This window comes from Falco biarmicus, chromosome 9 (genome assembly GCF_023638135.1).
Source record: "Falco biarmicus isolate bFalBia1 chromosome 9, bFalBia1.pri, whole genome shotgun sequence".
NCBI lineage: Eukaryota > Metazoa > Chordata > Aves > Falconiformes > Falconidae > Falco > Falco biarmicus.
Window position 1 is genome coordinate 4,495,586 of NC_079296.1, and position 18,127 is coordinate 4,513,712.

The 18,127-nt window shown below is 43.4% G+C and overlaps 1 protein-coding gene across 1 annotated transcript; it reads left to right on the forward strand.

Moving 5' to 3' along the window:
* Positions 1-1,383: 1,383 nt before the first annotated feature.
* Positions 1,384-17,968, forward strand: RAB14 (RAB14, member RAS oncogene family). The gene is made up of 8 exons (XM_056351741.1): positions 1,384-1,603; positions 9,375-9,433; positions 10,734-10,787; positions 12,300-12,477; positions 13,603-13,669; positions 14,568-14,655; positions 14,979-15,009; positions 15,887-17,968. Exons 2-8 carry the CDS (start codon positions 9,382-9,384, stop codon positions 16,062-16,064), a joined length of 648 nt encoding a protein of 215 aa, XP_056207716.1. The 5' UTR covers positions 1,384-1,603; positions 9,375-9,381; the 3' UTR covers positions 16,065-17,968.
* The last annotated feature ends 159 nt before the right edge of the window (positions 17,969-18,127 follow it).

The window sequence follows — 18,127 nt, forward strand, 5'->3', positions numbered from 1 at the left end:
AACTACCTTTAACAGGTTTGTAGGCCCTAAAGCTTTCCAAAAAGACACACTCAAAGGAATTTCAGTTAAACACAGTGTAAAACTTAAAATCCTAATATTAATCTGGAATATTAGGAGTCTTAATTTTGAATGTGTGGACTCATTAACTGTTGCTATAATTTTTGTGTTCATGTAAAGAAAGTTTGTGTGTCGAGCTGAGAATCTGGGTAAGTTTATCAAACTGGAGAGATACAGAATCCTTTGTAATGTTACTTCTATACATTTATCTCATCCCCTGAACCTCTGGGATTTCCCATGAACTGTGAGATTTGTGCAGCATCTTGCATTGTTAGGTCTTTAGTATTGCCTGTCGCAAGCGTTTAGAAAGTCTGTTATAAAAAAATCAAAGCCTAAACTATCAAACTGGTTAGAGCATTTCACAGGACATTGTAAGACACGAGATACAGTATTAATTTCACTTGAAACTGGAAACAGAAACATGAGCTCCCTACAACTCCTTCAAGATTTTGGATATTGGCCTATGCCAAGCATAAATGTCCCGTGTCCCTGCACCTTGCCAGGCTATTCCTGTTTGTATTTTCCCCAGAACGAATAACTGTACCTCGTTAATGGTGGGAGAGACTCCATCCTTCAAATGGTTCTGGCTTTGTAGGGATTCTGAGGCAGGACAGGAAACATGGCCGTACTCCTCCTAGATAGTGTGTGAGATACCTTTGGGTCTCTTATCTGTGTACTATATTAATTTTCTTTGTTCTAGAGATTACCTAAAAATAGAGTTGGAAGACAATTCAGAGGCGGCTGCAGCGGTGACTTCCGAAATGGCAACATCGAGGCCAAGGGGCAGAACCATTTTCTGACGGGCTGAGGCTTCTGGGCGGGTTGCTTCACTTTTCCACCATGGGGAAAGCCCGAATTTTCTTCAGCGCTAAGGCACTCACTCGACCCTGCCCCTGCCCCCGTCCGTGCCCCAGCTCCTGTCACCGACCCTGTCACTGACCCAGCCCCTATCACTGCCCCTGCCCCGTCCCAGCCCTTGCCCCAGTCCCTGCCCCTGATGACCTCCCCAGCCCGTCACCGCCCCTGCCCCTGCCTCAGCCCGTTACTGCCCCTGCTCCAGCCCCTGTCACTGCCCCTGCCCCTGCCCCAGTCCCTGTCCCGGGGCCGGCCTGAGGCGCGGGCACCTGCGGAGGAGGCACCGCCTGAGGGGGCGCGCGCTCCCGCCTCGCGCCGCGCCGCGCGGCGCCCCGTCCCGCCCGGCCGCGCCCGGCCCCGCCCCGCACGCCGGCAGGGAGGCGGGGCAGCTCCGGCGCGCGGCCTCCGCGATTGGTTCCGGCGCGGCCTCTCGCGCCCACCTTTGTGCGGCCCCGGCGCCCGTCGAGAGTGGGAGGGGAAACCCCGTGCGAGGGGCGCCGCCATCTTGGATAAGGGGGGTGATGGGGGCGCAGTGGAGCCAGCGGAGCCGAGCCTGAGGGAGCCCCGGAGAGAGGCGGAGACCCGGCCCGGCCCTTGCCCAGCCTGAAGCGAAGCGCCACAGTGCCCGCAGGGGGGACCGGGCTGCCGTCGACCGCGCCACGCTGCACAGCCACCCGCTCCCCGAGCCCAGGTACGGAGCGGCCGGGGAGGGGCGCCCCGCGGCCCGGCCGGGCCTGGGGCGCTAGGCCCCGCTCCGCCGCCCGGCCAGCCGGGCTCCTCTCGGGCGGGCGCGCCGCCCTCTCGCCGCCCCCCCGGGGCAGGCCCCTGGCCGCCGCCCGGTCCCGGTGGCGACGCTCCCCCCTGCTGCCGGCCGCGGCCTAGCGGGGCCGCACTCCCCGGCGGTGAGCCCTGTCCGTTCCCCGGGTGGTGTGGCTGGCCCCGGCCTCGGCGGGGTGGCTGCCCTGGCGCCCGGCGGCAGGCGGGGAGAGCCGGGGGCCGCCGGCCGGGCCGGGACCGGGGAGGGCGAGGCGGGCTGGGCAGTAGCTAGGCCGCTGCTGCACTGTTGTCGCCGCCGCCTGCCATTGCTCCTCTGCACTGCACACCGCCCGTGTAAGGCGCCACCACCACTCGTGCACATGAGGGGGACATACGTGTGTGCCCCTTAGTAATTGTTGCAGCTGCGCGTAGCGCGTTTACTATATGTATATATTATACTCTGTGTGTGTGGCCGATGTGCAGTGTTATCTGTACTTTTGATTCTTATGTTGACCAGTGCTGTCATGAATTTCGACAGAAAAATAACTTCGATGAGGGCCGAGGGGAATGCCACTACCTAGTCGAGAAAGTGACAGAGGTGCTCTAGATGCATTTTCTTTTGTCAGTGCTTATTTGGGCTAAGCAGAAGAACGAAGCTCTCTTCGTTCCCCTAGTTGTGTACTGCCTGTTTGCAGCACGCTGAAGGTTTCTGTAACGTTTGTGGGTACCTTTGTCTTCAACTGAAAATGTACCGACCTACCCTTGCAGTGAAGCCAGGAGAAGGTGTGTGTCTGCAGTGGGGTTTCTAGCAGTGGCTCTGTTGCTCTGGAGGTTGCTTGATGTGGACTTTGCTTTGTAGGCCCCTGAAACAGAGTGGATCTGTGTTGTGGTGTGACATTTTTTTCACAGAAGTAACAGTACCCCTTTGTGAACAGGATTTACTTGGGTTGTCTAGATCCTAAATCACTTCAAACTCCAAGTCAGGAGTCTTTTAAGTTTTCCAGTAGCCAGATATTATCATATGGAATGTATTAGTTTTGGGACTGGTTTCTGACATGATTTGGATTGAGAGCCTCCTGTGCTTGGGCATTACTCGGGAATGGGGAGAAAATCCCAACCCTGGGGGACTTAATAACTAAATATCATATAGTTAATATGGATTAAAAATTAATTTGGTGGCTTCCTGTAGGGATCTGAAAACATCATAAATCTGAGTGGAAGGAGGAAGCTGTTATTTTACCTTTCCAATTTATTAATAACAAAAAAAAAGTTAGCGTGAAGGGCAGTAGTTTGAAAACAAACCTGTTATACTGGAGGTACTAGGATTTAAAATGTAAATAGATAATTTAAAACTACTTGCTTACTCTTGTGCATCTAATGGAACCTGCATATGATTGGTGTTCATTTTGCTGTATCCTTCTGAAACAAAGGGGTAGACCTTACTTAATTTTGTTCTAAAATGTGTTTGTGACTTGTTTTCCGTGGTGAAGACTCTAGGCAGTTAGATACTATTCTGATTTGTTAGACTGACTACAAAACTCTTCTGGTTTCAATATATCTGTCCCTAAACTTAGGCAGTATCTCTGGAACTTGGTTCTCCTGTTACAAATGCAGACATGAGCTACAGGTTAGACTGTTTTATAGGAAGAGGAAAATAGGATAAATGAGGATATACAAATGGATAAAAGACTATGGCTGAGAGAATGGACATCAGAGAAAGTGCTCTTACTAATGAGGACAGGTGTGCAATATTTAGTTTAACCAATGTGCTAGGGTGTGGTTAGTAAGAAATGAGGTGTGTGCATATAGATGCAGGAAGTTAGGAAATAAAATGGAGGAACTTATTGGAGCAGGATGTGAAACAATTAAAAGGACAACCAACACTGTGTGTGTGACTGGAAAGCTGTTGTGGAAGATCAAGAAGTGAAGGCAGTATGATACATAGCCTTGCTTTTAAAAATAAAGTCAAAATTGTCCTATAGGAAGAGAAATGAAGGCCTGTGAAGTCTTCGGAAATACTTATTAGGCTTTAGGCTGAGTAAAGGTGTTTTGCATGATTAAAGGATATAGCAAATGCATTTCTTCAAGAACAGCTTGAAATGGGGCTCTGCACAGTGGAAGCTTGTTAGTCTGAGCCCAGCAGCCTGCAGGCCTGGTGTGCTTTCAGAGAAAGAATAACTGGACATGGAAATAATAAGGAAATGCAAAGTGATCTTCAGCAGCAGATCATAAGAAGCTTGCTGGCTTGCTGTCTGATCAAAGATTAGTTCAGCCAAACTTACTGTCTTGTGCTAATGAAATACTTTAATGAAATCCAGATGGGGAAAGCTAGAGAGCGTGACTCTAGAAGAGCTGAAGAATGAGTGAAGAACAGGCCAGCAACAAGTAAGGCTGTCAGATAAGTGTGAAAGTATTGGACTGCTAGGAGGCTGCTGCTGACCCTCCTCAGGGATCAGCCTGGGAAGAGAGCTTTGTAAAGACAAGCCTACAAAAAAATGAACACTTTGGGGAGGCTGTGGGGCCATCACCTTAGAGGGCTGAGGTGTTTGTATGTTTAGGAAGACCTAAATGTCCTGAGTGTAAGTCATAGAACCACAATGAAATTTAATTGTAATAGACCTCATAGCTTGCCATGGACAAGAGACTTACGGGAATTCACTGCTTGGGTGTATTAATTGATAACAGAACTGTTATTTATTACCTTCCAGTATTTTTACAGAAGACACAATTGAAGCAATTATAGACTGTATTTCTAGCAGCCTTCTAAAGTACCGGTTGGACTGTGTTGGTTTGTGTGCTTGACAAAAATTTTCGTCAGGGGAATAGTACAATTATGAATTGAAACAATTCTACTTGTCCCCAGTTCTTATCCCCTTATTGATCTCTTTTCAGTGTTCACTGTTAATTAACATCTAAGTAAATATGCTGGGAAGAGCAGGAAGGTTATGCCCTGGGAAAGAGGATAACTACCTATTCATTTTGTGTAGAGATTTAGAAGCTGTTCTAAATAATAGTCATTGGCTGCATACAGTTGCTCTTGTATGCAACTAGTTTTTTTCTTCCAAATGGAAAAAACTAACAGCTCTTCAAAAGTTATTTCAGTTTGTGAAAGGAATGATATGATGGCATTGACTTTTGTAGAAGGGAACTGGACTTCAGCTGTGAGATCCTTTCCTGCTGCATATCCTTGAGGAATGACTGAAAGAGCACATGGATGGCCAGTTGAAACACAAAATGCCTCTGGCTTCAGACTAACTAAACAGTGCTCCTCTGGCTGCAGAATGGTATGTTTTTAAAGGGAGCTGGTAATAATAAGGCAGTCCCAAGTTTGAAGCTGATTGCATGTGGTTAATACCATCAGCTGGCCAATCCACACAGAAATGATACCTCTGAAAACAGCAATGTGTAGTAAAACCTGTGCATACAGGTTCTGGTCTCTTCTAATAACATACCTGCTTCTCATTGAGCATAAAGGTATGAAATTTCTCTGTGCAATTCGTATCTAGTGAAGAGTTAAAATTGTGTCCTTGAGTTGAGCTAGAAGGAGCTGCATGGGTCTCACAAAACCTGGTATGCATATAATATTTACACTTATGTTATTCTGATAAAGAATGTTACGGCTTTGTGCCTAGAATGACCTTATCTCAGCTTGTACAGATGTATGCTGATACTTGAAATAAGGCATCAGTGAGTTGTCAAAATACCTGTGCAGTGCTTGTTGATTAGAGGAGGAAATGTAGGTGTACTAGTATTTCATTAAGCTAATCTGTAACTTTATAAATTAAAAAAAAGCCTCTAAAGGAGAAGTTGATTTGGAAAATGGATTATGATGATGCTGTTGACTGTAAAATTTCTAGTCCTAACTGTAATGCAGAAATTAATTGTACAAGCTTTTAAACTAGCAGAAATCTGTGTGTAGTGAAGCATGATACTCTGGCTAGTTGCCATCCTGAAATAATGCTCTAAACTCTAGGGAAATATTACCTCTGAGAAAGGAGCCAAAACTGGTTTGAAGTTGGCAGACTTCCCTGGAAGAAAGATGGCAGGTAGACCAAGTTTCCAGACTAAACTTCTTTTACTTTCTGTTTAACAGTAAATTCATGGTTGGTTAACTTTGTCATATTGTATGATGTCAGCAGTGGCTGAAGGTAAGTTGCATGTACTTAATGTGCAACTTTCTCAGTCCTGCAGTTCTTGCCCTCCTGGCTTTCTCAAGAGGAGAACTGCAACCACTCGTATTGGGGTAACTAAGATTCACGTGTCTGGAACAGAGGGCTCTGAAGTGGAGGTAGAACTCCAGTTTCTACAGATGGGTGATGCTGTCAACATATATTAACCCCTTGTATTAACATATAGCTAATGTTTTTATTTACTGAATCCTGTTGTGCGTTATTCTTGTCTAGACTTCCTTCTTTCATCTGCAGTAAATGCTGAGATGGTCAGTTTTCTAAGGCTGAATTCTCACCATGGCTTCTATGTTTTTTCTCCTTCAGCATGGTGTCCTTCTGGAATATCTGTGTTATTCCAAGATCTGAGTACAGTTTGAATTCCTGCTAATCCTTACTGGAATTTGAGTGTTTAAAAGATTGTAATTTTGTTGAGGTCTTTTTTTTTTTTCCTTTTAAGTCATCTGTTCTCCAAAAAAGATTCCTGACCTTTAGTAGTAATTTAGAGTATTTTGGAGTCTTTTCTGTAATTTGACCCTTAGAATAAATGTAATACTAAAGTGTTGCTTTATTTTTCAGTTTAACTCCAGAAACTGTGTTTTTAATATCTACAAGCTTTCAGTATGTATGTCTTTCAGCCACAGTGGCTTCTGCAGTAACTTTCTGGGACTTGAGAGAAGGTCTAGACTCATTGTATGAGTGAATTTCTCTATCAGTATTATTACTCAAATTTTTTCTTTAAGCTGTGGGGAGCATGTATGCGCTAGGTCTGGCTGTACAGTGGGGTGTGTGGTATCTCACACCTCCTTGAGGGGCCTAATGTCACTGTAAGAATGAGGGTGAAGTTTTAGCAATGAGATGTGGCTTGACTTCAAGTTAGTCCTCCCTTCCCACCCATTTCTTAGCAGAATTTGTTGCCAAGCACAGAATTTGCTGGTTTTTCTAACTCTCACTTTGAAGTGGGAACTGATTTCAATGCATATGTTGCAAAGAAGTGACAGTTTCTTTTCTATTGAAATAGCATAGACGGACTACTTTACTTAAAGAGTATAATGAAAATTGACATATCTTAGCAAGCAAAACCAGCCTGTCAAATAAACAGAGATGTATATTTAGCAGTAAAGATTCTAGTTAAGAGACTCACTTAAAATTCAGTTTGTGAATTAGAATTCTGAATTCCCAGTTCGCCCATTTAAAAAAACCAACCAAACAAAAAAACCAGCAAACTCTTCCTCACTTTCTAGTGGTGGTTGCTTACAAGTTTTGGATAGTAGGTCCTGTTCCCCTCACTTGCGGTATACAACAGTACTGTGAAGTCATGTGCTCAGAAACATGAAACTTCTTTGAGTATTTCTGAGTACTTAGCATTCCTTAGCCACTTGGTCTGCTGAAGGAAGAGAGGATCACTTAGGTTTCTGCAGGACAGATTTCATAGCCACGCGTGAGTGGTTCCCTATCTTGGAGTTTACAATGCTAAATTTATTTTGTTTTAAATGGTATGTTGTGAGAACAAGTGCATTGGATCAGAACCTGCTCAGTTTGAATGTTACTGCTATTGGGACATGCTGGAGAAGAGGAAGAACATAATGTGTGAAGATGTATTCAGAAAATTTGAAGTATGGGTTGTTTCCACAGCGACATATTAACAGTGAACTCTGTATGGAGCAGTTACTTGTCCTTATTTGCTGGTGTTGAAGATAATCGGTGCATGTATTGAAGCTGATACTCTTAACTCTGGAGTCTTCCGCTTCCATGAAATAAGGCAGTAATGTTGCTGACTTGCTTGGTAAAGGACAGTGCATTTTCAGTCCTGGATGAGAATTCTTACCCAGCATAGTGATGGGAAGTGGTCTGTCCACTGAGCAGTTGATGGCCAGAGACTGAGGAGGGCAAAGGTGATGTGGGATGGCTGCATGAGATTTCCCTCTATTACAGCGGAGGTTTCCTCTAGGATTTGGTTGATTGATATGACTGTTCTTGGAACTTCTGCAGCACTTAGTGTGGATTTCTGTCTTGCCAACACATACAGGAACTACTGTCCAAAACTGTCTTTTGTTTACTCTCTTGGATTAAACCTGGCTTGATAGAACTGTGTGTGTGTGTGTATAGGACTTAGGATAGATGCTCTGCATACTGCTTGGGGTAGGACTTAGGAGTTTCCCTATTGTGAGCCAACCATGAAGGAGAGACAAGGTGCAGATCAGTGACTGGCACACAGTAAACCCTTCTTAACTGCCTGCTGGACTCCCCCTCCAAGGTCTAGATAAGAGTGTTTGCTTTAAATCTCTGCTGTGTAAAGCAGTGGCTGTTGGCTGTGTGCTGTGAATGAGATTTGTCAGTCACCTTTCATATGCCTACCATTCACTATTAAGGATAATTGAGGTTGATGAAGCAATACTTCTGAAAAAAGTTACAGGCTTATAAGCTTTCTTATGTGTCTTTTTTTTCTTTACTGGTTTCATTTGTCATGTGAGTGACACATGACTGAATGAAAATTTTTCTAGGCTAAAGCAATTTAAGTACTGTGTTTTTCTAGTGGCTGGCTATCTGCCATGCAGGAGCAGGAACAGAAATGGTGAATTCCTAGTAAAAATTTTCCACTTGCTTAACTGATCATGCTACATCTAGTATAACGTAAAACCTGGGACAGAAGCAGGCATTTCGCATCTGTTATGGTAACTAGTAATATCTGGCCTGTATAGGCTGGTAATCCTGGTTAGCTGATGTAGTAGTAAGTCAACTATTAGACCTTGCAGGTTTACACAGCTGAAGACATTTCTACTAGGAAAACATAGGAAGACTCTGGAATATTGGAGATACTTACTCCAATCTAATTTTGACTGTCACTTAAAAAAGAGAAACTGCTAAGCCTTGCTGTAATGCTACTGTGCTGACAAAGCCACAGAGATGTTAACAAACTTCCTGAACATCTGATTTGTGGCTTGTACAGCTTTTCTGACAGGGAAATGTAGCAGGGCAGACCCCAGTTAAGGCTACTACAGCACACACTTAAGTAATTCTTAGTTGTTTGATGCAAGCTGCACTGTTTCCTTTGTTCCTGTTGCAAGTCTCAAAAGTGTGAGGTAATAGTTCCAAGTTGCTGGTTTTGTTAAACCTCTTCAGATTTTTCTTTTGGAGTCAGATTTTATTGTCAGTTCATGTATCAGCTGTTTGACAAGTGAGCGCTGGTTCATTCAGTGACTCTGTACAAAGCAAGAAGCTAGTGGAGCTTTTCAACAAACGGCTTTAAGTCTTTCTGGACAAAATTGAATGAGTATCAATACTACGCAGAGCATGTTTCTTTGTAGAGGCCTTAGTGACAGGGGTTTGGAGCAAACGATGTGGGAGTTGTGCTGAGTGTTTCTGGCACTAATTCAGTGACCATGGGGAAGTACACAAACTTGAACTGTGAATGAAAAGATAGTTGGAGGGAAAGGAAGGGGGTTTTGCTTATGTGAACTAAATTGGCTGAACTGGGTTACATTTGAATAAGTAGCAGTTCTGATGTGTTCTGTCTTTTTTTTTTTTTTTTTTCCCTAGTGCCACAATGGCAACTGCACCTTACAACTATTCCTACATCTTTAAGTACATCATTATTGGTGAGTATCTCTGGGCACCTACCTGTCTGTGTAAGTGTGACAGCCTACCTACAAACACTGTGGCTGTACTATTGATGTCTGTCACATGTTACTTGCTATGTAGTGGTGACTCTTTCAGTAGTTGCTTGTCCAGCCTCAGTCCCTCACAGATCACTGCACTTGCTCTAAAGGCTTAGCAGCTGACAATATAAAGGCAAATGCCTTGCTGCCACAGAATGAGAGCTGTGTGACTGGTGACAGGTGAACTGGGAGTGGGGGTGAGTACCAGTGCCTGTACTGAGTACACTTCATTGCTGAGTTACTGTTAAAAATAACTGTTCTTCTTGACATGCTCAAAAATACTGAAGCATGTTACCTTCCCTGTTAGGGCATAATGCTTAGCCCTCTGCATAGCACTAGGGAAAAAGGCATTGTAAAAACATGTGCATGTGGTCCTTTTCTTCCAAAATAATGTTTATATTTAGAAAAATTGCTAAATATATTGGAGATAGGGAAAAGCTTTGGGAGTCAACACAACTGGGATGTTGTGTTAATTCAGGTTTGCTGTAGCACTTCATCTCTGCATCATTACTCAAAGGTTTTACAAGTTATGTTGAAGATGGGAGTGCTAATTGGAACCCATTGCTTTAGATAGTCTGACAGAGGTTTACAAGCCTATTTTGTGCTTAAATGTTGCTTTTAGCTGCAGCTTCTGTGGATGTTCAGAGTCAGGGACTTGCATTTATTACTGTCTTTGAAGAACTGGTCTTGCTGTTAACTGTTTAATTCTTAATGACCTTGTTTATGTGTAAGTGATCTGTAATCTTACTGTAATGGTTTGTAAGTTGGGCTGCTGTGACAGTCTCAGACTGGAAAAGTTGATTCTTAAATCTTGCTATTTCTAGCTGTTGGCATTGTGGAAGTGAAGCAATTTCTTGGTGTGTTCATGTTGGTTGTCAGTATTTTTTTATGACCTTATCAGTAACTGCAAGTAAGACAGGAGCAGAGTAAAGACTCAAATGGTAAAGCTAAAATTTAAAATAAACTGTCTGTTTCTCATACCTTGTGAAATACCATTGTAAAATCAGTAATAAAAACTTTTTTGAATTTTCTGCTCCACCCTTGCTCGCAACTGTGTACCTTTTTCCAAAACTATAGTGCAGAAGTTGAAAAATTTAAAGACTGTAGCCAGGTATAGAACCCTACCCAGAAGGTCTGAGAAAGAAATGGCTGCCCTGTACCATTTGTTGTGTGGGATGAGGAAAATGTGCTTGTTACAACAATGATGTGGTGTCAGCCTTAACTATTCTTTCTGTAACAGGGGACATGGGTGTAGGAAAGTCCTGTTTGCTTCATCAGTTTACAGAAAAGAAGTGTGAGTATTTCAATTCATAATATTCTAACTGGTATGCTTCATCCCTCCTTCCTGCCTTTTTGTTTTCATCATGCATGAGCTTGATGTGTGCGGTCTTCATCTGTATGGGTTTGTATTGTACTTGGTCAGATTTTTGTTTTGATTCCTGCAGATGTAGAAAGAAAATGCTGATGTAGTTACAGCGAAACTGCTGCTTCAGTCAGTCCTACCTGTGATGAGTGGGAAGACTGTGACTGTTCTTAGAGCTTTTCTGGGGAATTTGTTACGGAACAAACTGAAATTTCTTGTCTGAAATTTACATGTTTTTAATACTCCTGTAGCTTGGATGAAAGCAGTTGGAGTTTTTTAGTGCTGTGAAGGACTTAAAAAAAAAAAAGGAATCTTTTTTTTTTTCTTTGACTCTTTGCAGACTTAAGTAGCACTGTCATTCTCTGTAGCTGCTGTGACTCATGGCGCTTGGACTGCCCTGTGTGATGGGGTTAAAGGCTTACTGCAGTCTGAACTGTAACAATAGTCATGTATGACTGTGACTAAGAATTAGCTTCACTTTTAATGTGTGTTGTATTGGAGTTTGCAGCAGCTATTAGCTCTATGACTTTCCACATGTTTTACACACAGTGGTTAAGTCTGTAGGTATTTATTGGTGTGAAGTAAATCTTTTCCATGCGCTACTTGAGGTGTGGCCATAAGTCGGTAGGCGCTATAGATGAAAATACTTCGGTATTCTAGTAGGGACAGGTTTTTTTAACTGTTGCTTTTAATTAAAAACCAGTATCAGCCAACTGCTTAAATGCTACTTTGCATGTAATCAGACTCTTGATGAGGATGTCTTGTTCTTAGTTTGTCAGCATTTAAGACAAAGCAGTACAACTGAACAAACTTAACATGCCAAACACCTCTACTACAAGACTGTCGCTAACTGTAGGTAGCTTGAATAGGTACTCATCCTTTCTATATTTTCTCAATCTTGCTTAAAGCTGAGCTTATAAAGATGAGTTTATTATAATTAGAAAGATGTCGTTTTGGTTTTGACTTGCTGTGTTGATAGCTACTTACAAAACTGGCTTTTTCCTGTGGACAGTCATGCTGTTACCCTGTTTGAAACAGCTTGAGTATCTTGTTTTTGAAGCTGTGTTACAGACTTTTAACTGTATCTTGGTAATTCCATAAGTTATCTTTTCCTACTGCATTAAAATAATTAACCGTTTCTGCAAGGATAGACTGAGAATCAGCTGACACCTTCTGATATATATGGCCAAACAGCAACAGTGTACATGCATCAGAGAAGGCAAGGAATTTTATAACTGTTTAAAACTAACAGCAGTTCACTAAATGCTTCGTTTTACTTCTGGTTAAGTGGTCCAGTTTGGGTACTGTAGCTGTAAAAATGCTTTTTAGAGGCTGAAAAATCTAGTAAAGATAACTGAAAACTGGTGATAGTCATATCTCTGTTGTACAAGGAAGGTCCCTTTGCTAGAAAGATCTGATCTCTGCTCTTATTTTTCATGACAGTTATGGCAGACTGTCCCCACACAATTGGTGTTGAATTTGGCACAAGAATAATTGAAGTTAGTGGCCAAAAAATTAAACTACAGATTTGGGATACAGCAGGACAAGAGAGATTCAGGGCTGTCACACGAAGCTACTACAGAGGAGCAGCAGGAGCTCTCATGGTCTACGACATTACCAGGTAAGGTGGTGTTGGCTGGTGCATCTTGTGTTGGGAGCTCTGCGTGTGCTTGACAAGCTGTTTGGATGCCACAGCCCTTGTGTGTACTGCCTTGTCTGTCCCCTTGACTTCCATTGAAAGGACTCTTGTCTGGATGGATTCGTATCCTGTTGTGTGAAGCTTAGCACACTTTAAATACTGGAAGAGTTGAAAATGAAACTGAATTGTGTGAGCTGCTTTTCTTGGAATACTTCACTGCTTACAGGCTTGAGGATCTTGTCAGTTCAGGCCTTGACTGCCTGTGTTTAAGTTGTTTAAAGAACTGGCTTTGTCCTTAAAATGTGCTTTTCAGTACATGGATTTTTTTCCCTTCCTGGGAGGCCGTGGATACTGCTGCTTGCCTGGCAGGAATATTCTCAAAGAGTAGGCACAGGTCAGAACATTACCTCTGTTGCAGTGAGGTACGTAAATGTGCTTCACAGACTGTGTATTGGTGAGATGCACTGGAGAAGTCTGACTTGTAGGCCCCTTCACAGGCTGGTCCTCCAACAAAACAAGGCTGCACAGAAGCTGTCCTGTCATCTTTTAGCAGCATCTTTAATTTTCACCTGTAAAAAGAGTAATTGATCAGATGTGCAACATGAAATACTTAACGCTTTGATGTCTGCCATCTTCCCCAGGGGCTGTTCTTGGTATTTTTCAAGCACTGTTGGGTTTTTTTCTGCATATATAGCTATATCTCCTGTTTGCTTAAGTCTTGAGTAAAATACAGTCGTAGGCACTGTTTGCCACTGAAGTGCTTTTCTACTGTACGGCCTTCTGTAAGGGCACTCGTGGGAGATCCTGTAACATGTTGATACGAGGACATTTACACTGTTTTGTGAAGACGGTAAAACTACTACATGCTAGAAGCACGAGTTGGTCTGTCTTTCACCTGTGTTGTGAGAGTTGCTCTGGAGGTTTAAAGTTGACTTGTTGAAATCTTGGTGTGAGTCCAAACAAGATGCTGCCACTTTGTTTTGAGGTGGGGGAGAAGAACAGGGATGACAGATGTCACTGTGTTCAATGGATGCTGACTAAGCTGTTGGCATTTGGGTGTTTTAAAAAATACCGTAGCTAAAATGGTACTTGCTTGATTCTTTGCAGAAGAAGTACGTATAATCACTTAAGCAGCTGGCTGACAGATGCAAGGAACCTCACCAATCCAAATACTGTAAGTTGGACTTCACTTAGCTTGAAAGCAAGATTGCTTATTGCCTAGCAAGAGGTGGAAGGCTTAGGCCAGAGCATTTGCAGTGGTAGCAGTGTTCTCTTAAATAAGCTGCTTGTGTTTCTCAGCTACTTGGCTCTGAGTTATCCTTCTGTCCCCATTTTGCAGTGCGTCAGTGACTCTCTTCCCTGACTGCAACTGGAGCAAAAGTGTAGGCTGCTGCACGAGAAGGCAGTGGTCTTTTCAGAAAGTCTGGTTGTGCTACTTGCCTTTCAGGGGCCTGCTTTCAGCAGTTGGAGACGAAATGGCGATTAAATCTGGACAAACTTTTTTAATTTTTGTCACTACTACTTGTTTTGTGGTAGTAGTGAGGTGAATGTGGTCTCATCTTAGGTTGGAATATAAATCAGAACTTTGGCAAAAGCTGGCCAGGTCTTCTGGAGGGATGGGGCAGGAAGGTTCTGTGTGTCTGCCCACACCACAAAACTGCTGTCCTTCAGTCTTGCTCTGAATGTTCCCACAATACTTTAGCACTAAGTTTGTGGGAGGACACTGTGCTGGGATGAAAAACTTGCAAAGATTCTGGCTGGATTAGCGGGTGATTAAACAAATACAAGAAATAGCTCAAGGTACAGCTCTTGTGAATAGAGTAGGACTACTGCTCTGCTGCTTTTTAGGACCTCACCTCATGAGAACAGCCTAAAGCATTTGAAAGTGGCAGCTGGAGATGCTACTCCTGACTTTACAAGGGGGGCACTGCTGGAGCAGTGTCTTCCTGAGAATGTGTGGCTTTTGCAGTTAAACTTTCTGTGTATTTTGAGGGGTTTTTTTGTCTTATGAGGGTGGTAGTGAAAAAGTTAATAAGCTTTTTCCTAGACTAATTTTCTCTCTTCTGAACTAGGTGATAATCCTCATAGGAAATAAAGCAGATCTGGAAGCACAGAGGGATGTTACATATGAAGAAGCCAAACAATTTGCTGAAGAAAATGGTGTGTTTTTTCTCTTGAGCTGTTACACTTCTTACAAGATAGCGATGTTAAAGTGAATCCTCAGCATTGATAGCTGCAAGCTTACACTTCCAAAGTAATGTAATTATATCTACAGACTTCTACTGTGCTTCAGGTAGTCTGGCTTAACTCTGTGCTTAGTTCTAGAAAACAGCTTGTGTGCTTTCTTTTGTGTGCCTTAACTTGGCCATAAAGTACTATTTAGTAATAAGAGTGTCTTGCATGTAATCTGAAGGTCATAGTATGACTTAGGGCTATTTGAAGTATGTTATGCATTGACTGTTAAACCTCTTGTTTCTAAACAGGTTTATTGTTCCTCGAAGCAAGTGCAAAAACGTAAGTTACTTTTGTCTAGAGTCATGATTCAGATGTGATCTGTTTAAGAGGAGTATATCGGTTATGACTAAGTACAGCCATAGAGTTCAGGTATAGTAGGGTTTTACAAGTCCAAAACCCCCCGTTTTTGAGTTCTCTTAGGTGGTGAGGTATGCATAGAGTATCAGTCATGTCAGCTCTGACTTGAAGGTAACTTGGAAATTAGACCTCGCTACATGTCAGGCAGAGACTTGTTGAAATCAAATTAACTGATTTGCTTCCAAGTCGTTACTGAGCGTAGAGCGTGCGTGTGTGGGTAAGAGCGGTTCAGACTTTCCTTCCCTCGGGTGTCGAGCTGTAAGCAAGCTCTGCGGTGACAGCCAGTCCCTTCAGTTGCTGAGAGGCATCACTGCACCATGTTTGTGGTGGGCCATGTCGGCTGGGAGCCTGTCGGAACACAAGGGATCAGATCTCCAGTGACACTAATAAATGTGGTTCCAACTGGCACCTGTCGTAATGGAACCTTTTAACAAAAAGGTTTTGATTAATAGTGGCTCCCCTATCTTTAAGCCTCTTGCCAGAACCGCTCAGTGCATGCGGCTCAGCGCCTTAGCTTATTTTTGCTACTTGGTGTTTTGGCATGTATTTCTTATTCCTGGCTGGTCCTTGTAGGTATGATGGCTAGGGAGCAAACCGCCCTACCAAAGGATAGGTTACTGAACGTCGTGGTATGTCTGCTTTAAGTGCTGTAAGCTTTTTTTGCATGCAAGAGGACAGGGTAGCAACTGCTGCTCCGTGGTGACCTGTCACATCCCAGCGAGGGTGCCTAGCCAGCTGCTGCCATAACCTGCACTGCTTGGAAATGCAGCCTAAGTAACTCCTGCTGCTCTCTTCGTAGTGGAGAGAACGTTGAGGATGCGTTCCTGGAGGCTGCCAAGAAAATCTACCAGAATATCCAAGACGGAAGCCTGGATCTGAATGCTGCAGAATCGGGTGTACAGCACAAACCGTCAGCTCCGCAGGGGGGGCGACTAACCAGCGAACCCCAGCCCCAGAGAGAAGGCTGTGGCTGCTAGTGACCTCTGTTTCATGGCTCCATTTCTGACCTTTCACCTCTGTCTGTCAGAAGCGGTGCTTTTGACTGCTTCCCTGTCTTCTGTACATCTTACTGGGTTTAATTAAAACTCTGAGACAAGTTTAACACAGTACTAAACTGCTAAACAACTTTAGATGTAATCAGGTTATCAAAGGCAAGTAGAGTAATAAAACCTCTCCTGCATGGTAAATCTAGAAGTTTTTTTTTTTCCTTGATTGTCCTTGTGATAGTGTCACCGATACATAATTTAAACTGAGCACGGATGCCGGACTCATGATTTTACACTTTTGCAGGGCTTTGTCTTGTATGGTTTAATTTGATGGTTCTTTGGCCTTTCTTCCCCACCTCTAACTGTTTAGAGCTGTCCGTAGTAAAGGATAAGTTTTTGCTGTGAAATGACTTCTGATGGTAGCGAGGGGCTCTGTAACCATGTGCTTTTTGTTGGAAGAATTCCCCGTGGCCGGGGGGGCTGACGCAGGAGCGTACGACTCGCCCAGGGAAACGATCCATTCATTCTTGTGCTCATAGCTTTACATCATTTTTTTGCCACTTCTATCCTTTACATTTGTTAACAGAACGTAAATATGTATAAAATTTGAAGGAACTGAGCTAACAGTTAAATACATCCTGTGTATATGATTTTAATGAAGAAAATGATTACTGGCATTAGAACAGTATAAAGAAAATACCAGTTTGTACAGTATGACCTGTATGTGACCACGTTGCCCTGTTAGTCCAGAAATAGATGTGACTGCAGTTCACTCACATAGGCTTAACTCCTTGGTGTCAACAGTGGACATTGTGCTGGGGGAGCTCGTCCCGATGCAGAAATTAACACTAGTGGAATCTGTCTCTCATCTTTGCACTGTGGTATATCTATGCCATTTTATTAATCCTGTTCTGTGCAATCAGCAGTGTGCTAACCCGCTTCTCTCTTCAGTAAGCGTTTCGCATTATTGGGCTCCATCAACTGCCTTGCATCGTATACAAAGGCTGGTTCTCTTGCACACCTTTACGCTTTTATACCTTTAACTTTTTCAATGGTCAGAGGCCGAACTGGACAGTCAGAACAACACGTGTGCTCTCTCGGGATTTTAACTGCTGTTGTATTTAAGTCCTGTGTGAGGGTTTCTCAGGTTTTTTTCATCAAGCTTTCGAGCACATCCTTTGTGGGGTGACGCAACCTGTAATGCTTGGGCGAAGGGGAGGGACCGAGCGGTGACAGTGTGCGTGTGGATGTCGTGGAACCGTGTGCAGGGTTTGACTGCGGCTCTGCGTGTGGTACTGCTGTGTCTCCTGGGGGCCTCTGCTTGGAAAACATCACATACGGTTTAAAAAGGGCAGGGGGTAAGTGCTTATTGTCATCTGATGTCTGGCTCTAGCCTTATGGCAGTGTTTAAATACAAAGTAGGCTTAAAATCCCTCTCTAGACACTAAAACTATACAATGTTCAGACTTGTAAGTAAACAGTGGTACCAGAGTATTGTACAGTCAATGTTAAATAAAAGCCAAAACTGGAATGTGCAGACAATAGGATTTGGGTAACTTGTGCACTGTCCCTTTGTTTTTGTCTGGTTAGTCCTTTTTTAACTAATATTCTTAAGTAGATGGGTATGTTCAAGACCTACAGCTAATGCATCCTGCTTAAACCAAGGTTGCACCGCAAAGGGTTTGCCCAGGGACCACAACCTGCTGCTGGTTTGAAGTAAATGTTCTAATGACTACAGCTTGCTGAGGTGCAATACCTGTACTCCCAGAGTAAGTTACAGTAGGTCTTACTGTTTCTGTCATGGAAAGGATCTGTTTGGACTGCTGTACTCCTCAATTGATGTAACAATGCTATTAATCTAAATATTTGTAAATAAAGTACCTGTATCTAGATAATCTGTTCTGGCTTCTGTTATTTGCTGTGGTGTGACTCCTGCAGGGGTTGGGCCTTGGGAGCAGTTTCAGCTGCTCGTGGTTACCCCTTGCCATGGACCTTATGCTGCAAAAACTGCACAGGCTTTTCCCCAGAGGAGCCTGGAACCGCTCTGGGAGCTG

Coding starts and splice junctions, on each gene's coding strand:
- RAB14 (XM_056351741.1), top strand. CDS start 9,382: ATGGCAACTGCACCTTACAACTATTCCTACATCTTTAAGTACATCATT. Junction 13,670..14,567: donor ACCTCACCAATCCAAATACT/GTAAGTTGGACT, acceptor CTTCTGAACTAG/GTGATAATCCTCATAGGAAA. Junction 14,656..14,978: donor ACAATTTGCTGAAGAAAATG/GTGTGTTTTTTC, acceptor GTTTCTAAACAG/GTTTATTGTTCCTCGAAGCA.